The sequence below is a fragment of the Poromitra crassiceps genome, assembly GCF_964638095.1.
Source record: "Poromitra crassiceps genome assembly, chromosome: 10".
In the NCBI taxonomy this organism is placed as follows: domain Eukaryota; kingdom Metazoa; phylum Chordata; class Actinopteri; order Beryciformes; family Melamphaidae; genus Poromitra; species Poromitra crassiceps.
This window is the reverse complement of record NC_139631.1, coordinates 2,942,599-2,955,258: the sequence shown is the minus strand read 5'-3', so window position 1 is coordinate 2,955,258 and position 12,660 is coordinate 2,942,599. Positions and strand designations below refer to the sequence as shown.

At 43.1% G+C, this 12,660-nt stretch overlaps 1 protein-coding gene across 1 annotated transcript; it reads left to right on the top strand.

Annotated features, from left to right (window-relative positions):
* Positions 1–2,682: 2,682 nt before the first annotated feature.
* On the top strand, positions 2,683–7,034 carry LOC310783766 (potassium voltage-gated channel subfamily V member 2-like; the record flags this gene model as incomplete). The annotated part of the gene is made up of 2 exons (XM_083644671.1): positions 2,683–4,023; positions 6,768–7,034. 2 exons carry the CDS (start codon positions 2,683–2,685, stop codon positions 7,032–7,034), a joined length of 1,608 nt encoding a protein of 535 aa, XP_083500797.1.
* Positions 7,035–12,660: the final 5,626 nt, after the last annotated feature.

Below are 12,660 nucleotides of genomic sequence, written 5' to 3'. Positions count from 1 at the left end.
GGACCTTGCATTTTAGCCAAACCGATGTTCCAAACTAGCACTTTCATCACGACGACGTACCTATAGAGTATAACCCTGGCCTGGGCCATGACCAAAACTGGGATCAAAACTGTGGAAATGTAGATATACAGTACTTCCTGTTAGACCACTGCCTGTTCTCCTGAGATATTTTTTTATTATTATTATTATTATTATTATTATTATTATTATTATTATTATTAATAATAATAATAATAATAATAATAATAATAATAATAATAATAAATAGATAGGACTTATATAGCACTTTTCTAGGTACTCAAATACACTTTTTACATGAAAACAAATAACCATATAACAAACGTACACAGATACAGAACAAATACAAATATAGAGGTTACAGAGTGAAAGAGGATGGTGGAGGTGGAAGTCAGATATTGTAGGCTTTCTTGAACAGGTGGGATTTGAGTTGCTTTATAAAGAAGTGAGTGTGTAGAGTTCAGATGTTAGGGGGCAGGGAACTCCAGAGGTTTGGGCCAGCGATGATGGCAAATGCTCTGTCCCCCAAGATTAGATGCACTTGGATTTAGAAGCTCACTGCTCCAAGCCTCTTGTTGGAATACATTATAGATCTCCTCAGGCCTGGTAGCCCATTTAGACACACACATTACACTAGACACCCACTGTTTTCAGAGAGGCTGAACTTTGAATCTGTTACACACCGCACCGTTAGACCTTAAAGCAGCAGAACATATCGAAAAGATCAGCAGCTAACTTGCAATAATTGCAGCAATTGATCATCAATCACAAACATTAATCCGCCATAAAATAAGTCGAAATTCTCCTTTGGAAGATGCGTGTAATGCCATCGCCAGTTCTTTTTTGAACCTATCAGTGAAGTGGAAGATCACTGACCATTTTAGCTGCCTATATGCTTATAAAATTAAATTAGTCAATTTCCAAATGCAGTGTTTAGATTTCCAGCTTTCATTTTGGTCTCTTCCATCTATAGTGTGCCCATGTGGTTTGCATAACAAGCCAAGTTCATAAGTCTTATGACACACACTAACAAGACTAGCTTAATCTGGTAGCTCTATTTAAATGTCACTGCTTTAACAAGCTCAATCATTCATTGTTTTAATGAATCAGCTGCGCTTGCCACAGGAATGGGTAAATACAGGTAAATATGCTGTTAATAATAATAATTAGCCAATGGTTCTGCAGAATGGCCCTGCTGGTCAAGCAGCATGTTAATGAGCAGGATAATAATCTGATGTCCGATAAGAGGATTCAGTGCCGAGCAAGGTTATGTTCCATAGAGGACTTGTTTTGGATATACAAATCAAACTTAAATTTGAATCACTTTAACCTACTTGTTACTAGTTACTGTATGTCAGTGTGTCACAATATGTACTCTACTGTATATGCCAGCTTTACAGCTGATGTCTCTGTAGTTCCGTCATGATCAACAGAAGATTATCTCCATTGAGTGACTCAGTTTGTGTCTGTGTCTGGGTCTGGGTCCCCCCCCCCCCCACACACACACACACACACACACACACACACACACCGCCCCTCCCAATCAGGAAGTAGGCTGAATGCTTAAAACCTTTATCCTCTTTTATGTATCCACCCGCTTTGTTCTCCTTCACTATGGGGGTCTTACAATAGAGAGCCAAAGTCAACGTCACTTCCTGCTTCAGCAGCACTGTACCAGAGATTTTCGTCCGCCATTTATTTTCCCATAGACATTTCATAAAATGCTTATAGAAATAGTTATACTTGGTCAAACCAAACAGTTCACCTATATTTAGAATCGGGAGAGACTGTAGAACATTTCACTCGGACCAAAACTTTTAGAACAAAACATCAATTTTTTGTTTTCTTTAAATCCGCAATTTTTTAACGTTTTGGTCCAAGTGTAATGTTATGCGGTCTCTCCTGTTTCTAAATATATATGAACTGTTTGGTTTGAACAAGTAAAACTATTTTTATAGGTGTTTTACGAAATGTCTATGGGAAAATAAATGGCGGGTGAAAATCTCTGGTACAGTGCTGAAGCAGGAAGTGACCTTCACTTTGGCAATACAGACTGATTGATGATGTAAACATCACACATTTATTTTAACTGATTTTCACGGAATAAAAACCATTCTATATTTTTGTTATATTTCAACAACAACAAAACATCACATGGTGTTGTGGTTTTGCTCAGAGATCATGAAAGTACAAGATGTGCAGTGCAATTTTTTTCCAAGCATAGCCTTCCAACATGACTTCCTTTCAATAATCTATGCCTATGGGGATTGCAAAAAGATTAATGACTGCGGGCTCAGTGCCTATGCATTCAGAGGGGATGCGAGGAAAAGCATATTGATGGTCGTTTTTAAAGAGCACCTAGTCTCTCCACTCTCCACTACACGTCCACATCATCCAGTCTTTTTCACATTTAAAAGGAGGTGAATTCACAATGGGCATTCCTTGAGATATGCCTCTAGGCCGACGTCACGCCAGCCAGGGAGCTCAGCAGAGGATAATGGTATTTAGATGTCCTGTAAGTAGGCGGATCCTCTCAGTCAGCAATATGAATGGGGCCATGAGGCATCGTACATATCCTCCATGGTTAAGTGAAGGGGGTATTAGATGGCGGTAATGCTGGCAGGTGTGAGCGTGCCGTCTGCGCTGTAGTCTGGGGGCGTTGACATGGGGAGCACCGGCAAGATGCTCAAACTGTTGACCAGGAGACAGAGCCTCTTCCCCAACTACAAAGTCACTGGGACAGACGCCACTCGAAGACCCTCGGAGGAGAGCGTCCTCCCGTTCGCCGGGGACAGCTGCGTCAAGTCATGGCACTCCATGCAGGAGCTGAGCACCAGGGACATCTACGACATCTACGCCGAGTATGAGGACGAGGAAGAGGACACTGTGGTGCACAGCCCTGACAAACAGGCGCCAGCCTCCAAGAAGAACTACATGATCAACATCAATGTAGGGGGGAAGTGCTACCAGATCGCCCACGCGATGGCTGCCAAGTACCCCAAGACCAGAATAGGGCGACTCGCCACCTACACAGACCACAACATGAAATTGGAGCTGTGTGATGACTACACCGTGACCAACAACGAGTTCTTCTTCGACAGGGACCCCAACGTCTTCCACAGCATCTTCAACTTCTACAGGACCGGCGTGCTGTGGATCAAGGACGAGCTGTGCCCCCGCAACTTCCTGGAGGAGATCAACTACTGGGGGGTGCGGATCAAGAACACCCACCGCTGCTGCCGCATCTCCTTCGAGGAGAGGCAGGACGAGCTCAACGACCAGCTGAAGATCCAGAGGGAGCTGGAGGCCGAGGTGGAGATCGAGGAGGACGAGGAGCTCTTCCAGGACATGTTCATGGGCCAGAAACGCCGGATCATCTGGAACCTGATGGAGAAGCCCTTCTCCTCTGTGCTAGCCAAGCTGATGGCAGTGGCCTCCAGCCTGTTTGTCCTGATCTCCTTGGTGGCCATGACGCTCAACACGGTGGAGGAGATGCAGTACAAGACCGCCACCGGTCAGCTCAGCGGGAAGACCTACTGCGAATACGTGGAGTCCATGTGCATCGCCTTCTTCACCATGGAGTATCTACTGCGCCTGGTGTCCACGCCCGACATCAGATCCTTCAGCAGGAGCGTGCTCAACACCGTGGACCTGGTCGCCATCCTGCCCCAGTATCTACAGGTGATCCTAGAGTACTTTGACAATCATGAGAACTACGTGAAACACGAGGCGGACATGCGCCGCGTGGGCCAGGTGGGCAAGCTGGGGCAAGTGTTGCGGATCATGAGGCTGATGCGGATCTTCCGTATCTTGAAGCTGGCGCGACACTCCACCGGCCTGCGGGCGTTCGGCTTCACGCTGCGTCAGTGCTACCAGCAAGTGGGCTGCCTCTTCCTCTTCATCGCCATGGGCATCTTCAGCTTCTCGGCCATGGTTTACACTGTGGAGCACGACATGCCGGAGACCAACTTCACCAGCATCCCTGCCGCATGGTGGTGGGCAGCTGTAAGTCACCTACATAATCTACTCATCTATGATATATCTCTTTCTTTTTTAACAGTGCACTCTTTGGATAGAGCATGTACCATCTTTGACAGCTCCTCCACAGTATACATCTTTGTATTATTAAATTATTATTATCATTAAATTAAATTATTAAACCAAATGGTTCAGCTATATTTAAAATCGGGAGAGACCATAGAACACACATGGGAAAAATGCGGCCGCTCAATCCGGCCCCCAACTCCCTCAAAGGAAAACAAACAAACCCCAGTAAAAGGCGGTATTATGTTAGTAAATCTCCTCGGCTACAGCCATTGGATTTGTATCAGTATTATATCGGAGATTAACGAGAAAATTTACTAATAACAGCGGGAGAGAGGGTTAAAAATAGGGAGACTCCCACGAAAATCGGGAGTGTTGGCAGGTATGATCTCCAAAGTGTGGCCCACCCCTTCACTTACTTTAACTAAGTCAGTATGGCCACCCCTGCCATAGAACATTTCACCTGGACCAAAACAAAAAAAACACAACAAGGGGGATCAGGTGGGAGGGGCTCACTAACAGAAACACATAGGGGGGGGGGGGGGGTGCATGAGAGGATGGGAGGGGGAGTGGCAGCACCACTTCTGCTCCAGAGAGCCCTGCAGTCAGCAGCAATCTGAAGAGAGAGAGAGAGAGAGGGAGAGGGAGAGGGAGGGAGAGGGAGAGTGAGAGGGAGAGTGAGAGGGAGAGGGAGAGAGAGAGAGAGAGAGAGGGAGGGAGAGAGAGAGAGAGAGAGGGGGGGGGGAGGCAGAGAGAGAGAGCGACAGAGAGAGAGAGAGAGAGAGCCCTGCAACCAGCAGCAAGTAACTCAAAATCCTGGCCTCTTTTACTCCACTCATTGCCAATGCCAACACATTTATTTGGTTATAATAATATATAATAATGGCCTCGCTCCAGGGTATGAACCTCTGTATTAAGCTATGTCTAACAGGTAGCCTGGAAATCTCCCTAATACATCATGCACTTACAAGTGTATGACAGCACGATGTAAGTACAATTACATCTGTTCTCTTTGTACTTGCATTGAGTACAGCCTGGTAAAAGCTAATAGTGTGAAAGAGCAAGAGGACAAGACTAAAGAAGAAACAAAAACCAATAGATAATATACCCCAGGCAGAAGATATATAGCAGCAACAGACAAAGACAAACACACAATTCGCATAATGAAATGTGTCTTCAAATTAGGTGTGTAAGTTAGTGCAGGTCGTCATTCATCACTTCATTGTTTCCCGTGGTAACCCATTAACTATACTTAATCACCTGCGTGTAATTTAACCTTGAATAAATCAATTACTGACTTAACGAGAAACCTAAGTCACCCGCTTAAGCTAGGTTCTGATGCTTTAATTACTCAAATGGTTGCATCATGGCCTCTGAATGGTGTCTCTCAGACATGTGTCTGGTTAGGTATAGGTGTATCCACAATTGCACGGATGAAAGTCAGTGGAATATCCTGACAAGTATAGCGGTACCTAAATGAGTCACTGTAGACACTGTCTGTCTCTCTCTAGTCACTCTCAAACCCTCAGTGCATTTTAGGATGGTGCAACAGCAATATAAATTTACATTTGATCATTTGCATGCAAAAAAAAATCTACCAAAAAAATGCAAGCATTCAGTGTTTCCTGCAGAAAAAAGCCTCGGAAACAGCATCAGCATTTTAGACCATCACAGCCAGGACACTAAAAGCCTCCATTGAAAAGAAAATGACAACATTGCTCCATTTTCAAGGTGCTTAAAAGGACGGATGTTTACGAATGTGACCTCTTGTGGTCGCGTGAGTAAGTGCATGCGTGCAGTGCATACAGTAGGCCAGAGAAGGGAGCTGTAACCAGGAAGTAGCGGTGACCTCTGGTGACCTTTGATGTAATGACTAGCTCGCTGACCAGAAAGGGTGGGATTGGTGGACTGGTAACTTCCTTGTCTTTCAAGTGAGAGAGGCGGGATTGCATCCCAAACTGTAACCCAAACCATAACCCTAACCTCAACCAAGCTTTTATTTGCCTAAACATAGCTTAACCGTTTTTCAAATTAACTGATGTGACGTGTTTCAAATTGTCCCAGGCGAGGCGTATCACCTGCACGCACCGTTTCATAGATGTCATTTTGGGAGTCACTGGGATTATTCTGTTGTTTCAGTTGCTAGTTTTACATGTTTTTTTACATACATGCAAGTAAGCTGGGCTTGGCCTCACAGTGGTTAAAGTCCGATACAGGTTGAGCTACAGGATGTTTATGGGAACCTTTGATAACTTGTGATTGAGTCTCCCAATGAATAAACCACAGAATACTCCCCCCATTCTTTTTTTGTTGACATCAGAATGTACTATGCGAGTCTGAGTTTGTCCGAACATGTTGGAATGCACACATCTAAAATCAAATCAGATTTTGCATTTTTTACGTATTCCAGTATTACAATCACACCTACAAAAATCATTCACATCCTACTTGTAACCATCACTTCTAGGCTGAATGTTTTTCCCAGTCTGCCGATCACATTTATGGAAAATCCAATGTGACATGAACGCAACACTAACCTGGCATCTTAATGTTTCTCATAACCCAGGCAGGTACCCAGGTTATTCCAACCTAGTACTGTGTTTGCAATATCATCAAACCACTATATGGGTCTAACCCTGATCATAAGGTATAGCTACTAAATAAGACTTTCGTTGAAAATGTTTTATGCTTACTGTATGTCTTAGGTCAGCATCTCCACAGTGGGCTACGGGGACATCTACCCAGAGACCATGCTGGGCCGCTGCTTCGCGTTCATCTGCATCTCTTTTGGGATCATCCTCAACGGCCTGCCCATATCCATCCTCTTCAACAAGTTCTCAGACTATTACTCCAAACTCAAGTCCAACGAGTACACAGCCAACATGAAGAAGAGAGGCAAGGTGAGGTTCGCCAAGAGGACGGCCAGAAAAGTCAACCTGTGCTGTGCAGGCAGCAGCTCTCACTCACGCTGATCGCTTATCTGACTTGGGGGGGTTTTATAACGGCTTGATCTGTGGATTACAAAAACATTTTCTTTTGTACAGGCCTACACAATATACACGTTTTTAGGTTAGTGAATGAAAGGTCAGAAGCATGAAAAAAGAAACACTCCACCGAATGCAGTGCAGAGCTGATTTTTCCAATGAGAAATACAAGAAAGAATGTCCACATTATGTTTAGCCCTACTCTTTCTTGACCTTTTGAGCAATCAAGCACAATGTGTTGTTTCATTGTTTTCTAATTTCATATATTTTATTGGTGGCACATGCACTTGTTTTCTATTTAAAATGTATGTTTGATTTTATACAAACATGGAATAAGGTTTTATATGACATATTATGATTTACCATACTACAAGAGTATGGACTATGGACTAGCCCACAGTCCCACTGAATTTCACTCTCACAGTCAAAATATTACAATATACAATATGGCCAACAACACCCCCCTGGATAAAGAGTTTTATGAACAAACAAATGTGATTTGCAAGCTATTTCTTATAAAGAATGAAATAGCCATTAATAGCCTACCATATTCACAGCTCATATTCACATTTCTAGAACTCTTTGCTAACCTAACATACAAGCTAATATACATGCTAGATTTGGAAGCTGCTCAGAGACAACTTAGCCCCTAAAACCAATGCCTAAAATCTCAGCAAAGACAATAGTTGCCTTGCATTTTAAATGTGTAGAATGTTGTACACACTGGGCACCTCCAGTGGCTCACAAAGGGTACTAAAACTCGATACATTGGTTCTGCTTTTTAGGTGTTTGTATACAGTAATCCAATAGTCTACACATGCATAAGCTAACCACTCAATGCAGTCTGATACTTTACTTTTTTAAATAAATACTGTAGCCTACAGCTGATGATTGTCATTATTGAATGCAAACTCATGTGGGGTTATGGCAAGCCAGCACAGGCCTGTTTATATGCACAGGTGTGTGTGTGTGTGTGTGTGTGTGTGTGTGTGTGTGTGTGTGTGTGTGTGTGTGTGTGTGTGTGTGTGTGTGTGTGTGTGTGTGTGTGTGTGTGTGTGTGTGTGTGTGTGTGTGTGTGCATGCGTGCGTGATGTGAGGTCGTCCTAATTCCATCGCAATAACACAGTGTTTACCTTTACTTTGAGGTGCATGTTTTCCCAGATAAACAGTTTTATCCGTTGAGGCCGCTGGCGCACACGTGCTACTTCCTTTCATGCTGACGATGCAATGCGCGGGAGCTGAGTCGGACAAACACCGGAACGGACTCTTTTGAGTCGGACAAGAGCTTTCTCAAACAAACATCTAAGAATGGGTGGGTCTTATTTTGTTTATTTACGGTAGTTAGTGGAAAATTCTGTTTAAATCCAACATTTATTTATTTTCTTATTTATTTATTTTACATTGTAAATAGTTGACACGTTGAAATTGTTAAAACGTAACACAGTAGGTGGCGGTCAGAGCCATGTGGCGGTGTGCAAGTTGTTCAAATCGAGAGAAGAAGAAGAAGAAGAAGACGTCGGGCAAGAAGAAGAAGAAGAGTGAAAGTGAAAGTGATGATAAGAAGGCGGCCCAGTCAGAGCCGTGTCTGCGGCCCAGTGTGTGTGTGTGTCAGCCATGGTGTTTGTTTACTCGACATGTACATATTCTTGGGCGGAGGTCTATCTTGCAGATTTTTTTCTCTGTTTCATTACTAGTTTACAACTGTAATTGACCGACAGAGTCTCTGTTTGGATGATCACGGATATATAAACTGGAGGCGAGGCTTCGTTTAGCATTGAGAGAGGAAGAGGAAGCTCCTCTCTCTTTATGGACTCAGGTGCATGATACGCATGATATGCATGGTACGAGGAGGAAGCTTCTTTTCCTGAGTCCAGACCTCCAGATCTTCCAACTCCACTGAGTTGACTGCTTCTGAAGAAGGAAATGGAGTGTAACGAGTTAACCATTCAGTCTGATATCAGACTAGAATGTTTTCATTCCAAAAAGAACGAGCAACAACGAAAGCTTCTGGACATTGTTTTAAATCCTGAAGTGCAGTTACACAGAGCAGCCGTACCTCCAGACTTCCAGCAGCTGTTGGTCATTAAAGAAGAAGTACTCCTTGAGCCGCAGGAGTGGAGCCCCAGTCTGGACCAGGAGCCCCCAGAGCCCCCACACATTAAAGAGGAACAGGAGGAACTCTGGGTCTGGGCGGGTCAGGAGGGAGAGCAGCTTCAGGAGGACCCAGAGCCCCCACACATTAAAGAGGAACAGGAGGAACTCTGGATCATTCAGGAGGGAGAGCAGCTTCAGGAGGACCCAGAGCTCCCACACATTAAACAGGAACAGGAGGAACTCTGGATTAGTCTGGAGGGAGAGCTTCAGGAGGGCCGAGCGCTCCCACCCATTAAAGGGGAACAGGAGGAACTCTGGGCCAGTCAGGAGGGAGAGCAGCTTCAAGGCCTGGAGGAGGCTGATATCACCAAGTTCCAATTCACCCCTGTTCCTTTGAAGAATGAATACGAGGAAGAAAAACCTCACTCCTCACAGCTTCATCAAAGCCAAACTGAGAACAGTGAGGCAGAGCCTCTAGCTAGCAGCTCAACTGAACAGATGGAAACAGAAGCTGCTGGAGAGGACTGTGGAGTATCAGAACCAGCCAGTGCTGGCAAGACTTCAGACTCTTCTGAGACTGAAGATAGTGATGATAGGACAGACACTATTAGCCCTCAGTCTCTTTTAGACTTCTTGGGAATTCGTGTGAAATTGAATGAACACTTTGGTTGTTCAGTTTGTGGCAAAAGATGTGTTCATAGAGTCCACACGCTCACAGGAGATACGCCATTTAAATGCTCAGTCTGTGGTAACAGTTTTAGTCGTAAAGGACACTTGACAAAACACATGATTGTCCACAAAGGAGATAGACCATTTAAATGCTCAGTATGTAGTAAAGGTTTTGGTAATGAACGAAATGTGAAGAGACACATGATTGTCCACATGAGATAATTTAAATGCTCAGTCTGCGGTTACAATTTTGGTCAGAAAAGCACCTTGAACATCCACATGAGAGTCCACACACAGGGGATAAACCATTTACAGTAAATGCTCAGTCTGTTTTCACAGTTTTGGTCAGAAAGTAACCTTGGACGTCCACATGATAGTCCACACAGGTGATAAACCATTTAAATGTTCAGTCTGTGGTAAATGTTTTGGTCATAACAAAACCCGAAGAGACACATGATACTCCACACAGCAGAGGTCACTTAATATTGGGCTGGACAATAATTCAATATTGTAATTGTCTTATCAATGGAAACACATTGTTCAGAACATTGATCGAGATTTTCATAACAATTCTGTTATAAATGAATGATAAATGGGAATATTATTTGAAAATTACATGTTTGTATCTTATAGTATCCTGCATTTCAATTGAGATGAACATCAGTATTGTCATATATTGCTATTGAAAAGTTGTATCAGGCATCGATGCCTCATGAAGCTCCTTGAGATTCAGGAAAACTGGAGGCTGTTCAGGATGGTTGGAAGATGGAGATCATCAGTTTACATGAAAGAAGCAGACTGAGTATTTCAAAATCTAACATCAGTCAAGACATTCACTGGTAAAAGCACAAAGTTCTGACTCAACATATCAAATGGCTAATCTAAAGGTTTACTGTACTTTTTGTATCTTTTTCATTACTTAGTTGTCCACATTTAAATACAATCAGAAATGAACAATTGGTTTTTATATTTGAAATTGAATTCCTGTGAAGTCTGTGGGGAATCCATCAGCCCCTGGAGATTTCCCAGTAGCAAGATCTTTAATTGCTTGTTGGACCTCTCATAAAGTGATGCGTCCCCCAGCTCCTCTCCATCTGATTCAGATAGGCTAATACTGATAGACTATAGAAAAAAAAATGATGAAATTCACCTTGAAACACATTGGTGAAATGGTGTAACCCAGAAGGTGTAAATCTTCATCTAAAGCTGTTTAGGCACAGAGTAACATCAATCAACAGGCAGTTTCCAGTCCTCCAGACTGCTCAACGCAGCTGATGGCCAGGTTTGGAAGAGCAGCATGGCAAACGGGGGAGAGCATATAACATTTCACTCAGACCAAAACTTTAAAAAAAATTGCGGATTTGGAAAAAAAAAATTCAATGTAGTTTTTTTTTAAAGTTTTGGTCCCAGTGAAATGTTCTATGGTCTCTCCTGATTCTAAATATAGCTGAACCGGTTTGGTTTGACCAAGTAAAACTATTTTTTTATAAGCATTTTACGGAATGTTTATGAGAAAATAAATGGCGGATAAAAATCCCTGGTAGTGCTGAAGCAGGAAGTAGGCGGTCACTTTGCCTCTCTATACACTGATCAGAGACACAATAAAGAGATATCATTTGGCCAATCATGTCTCAAGGCTAGCTGGCGCCTAGCCAACCAGGTGTTCAGAGTTTAGATGGGCACTGCAGGTGTTCAGAGTTTAGATGGGCTCCTGTGCCTTTTGACAACACCGGGGGTCTGTGTGCCCCAGGCCGGAAGACCACGCTTGATTAGATCAACTCTGATTGCATTTTCACCACCTTGGAGGTGGATGAAACTCCTTGATGACAGTTCACATGATTTAAACTTTACAACAGTGCCAGTGTGGAGGCATCATTCTGCTATTGAAATACTGGCTGTGGGCTCTGCCTGGCCGGCCCCCCCATAGGTGACTGTCTCCAGGCATTGTTTTGGCTTTGATCTTATCGCACAGGGGGAAACAATACATGCTGCAGGGAGACATTTAAGATCACGTTAAAGTGAGTGTCATACAAAATCGATTTTGGTGGTCACAATAAATATATTGTTAAAAAAAGATTTTGGTTGTCAAATTTCAAGGTCACTTTGGCTCAAACGTCCACTTGGAGTCAATAATGAACTGATTCGATTTTGGTCCTCAAAGGTCAAAGTTCAAGGTCACTGTGAACTCACAAGGATAAACTGATTAGATTTGGATGAACTGCTCAGACCTAAATTTCCCCTTCGGCATGGTGTGAGTGGAAGTGGTGGGTGAAAAAAAGTGTTTGCAACAGATTTTCTGGATGGAGCTCTTTGCTGGCTGCTGTTTAGCACAGTTTTACGCCTACGTTTTTTCTAATGGATGTACCAGAATTACCATCTGCTTTGATTTTATGGGTTGCATTTGATAACATTTTCAATTTCATTCAACTTACACTATTAAACAACTATGATGAATTTACAATCATACAAAAGGAAGTATATTCATATATTAACCTCTTCAAAGAATTAACATTTTCCCCAAACGTAAAAGGAATTTAAAAACTCATGTATGTTTTTTTTTTTTTGTGTAAATATGAAATAATTGTAACAGAAAATGAATACATGTGATTGCACTCTCTTAGTAGTAACATTTTTGCTTCGTCAATTTTCCCTCGCAGTCAGTTATGGTACGATGGATGACCTGGGGTGTTCTGAAAGGCCTCTCCAAATAAAATGTATTATTATTATTAGTGGTCATCAGTGATGTCATAAGAGCATGTGAGCCCGCACAGCGGTCGAGCTGCAGCGCGGGCGAGGCCATGCAGCGGCCGAGCTGCGTATGGAAGCCTAGGAGTGGAGCGTGACATGCCTA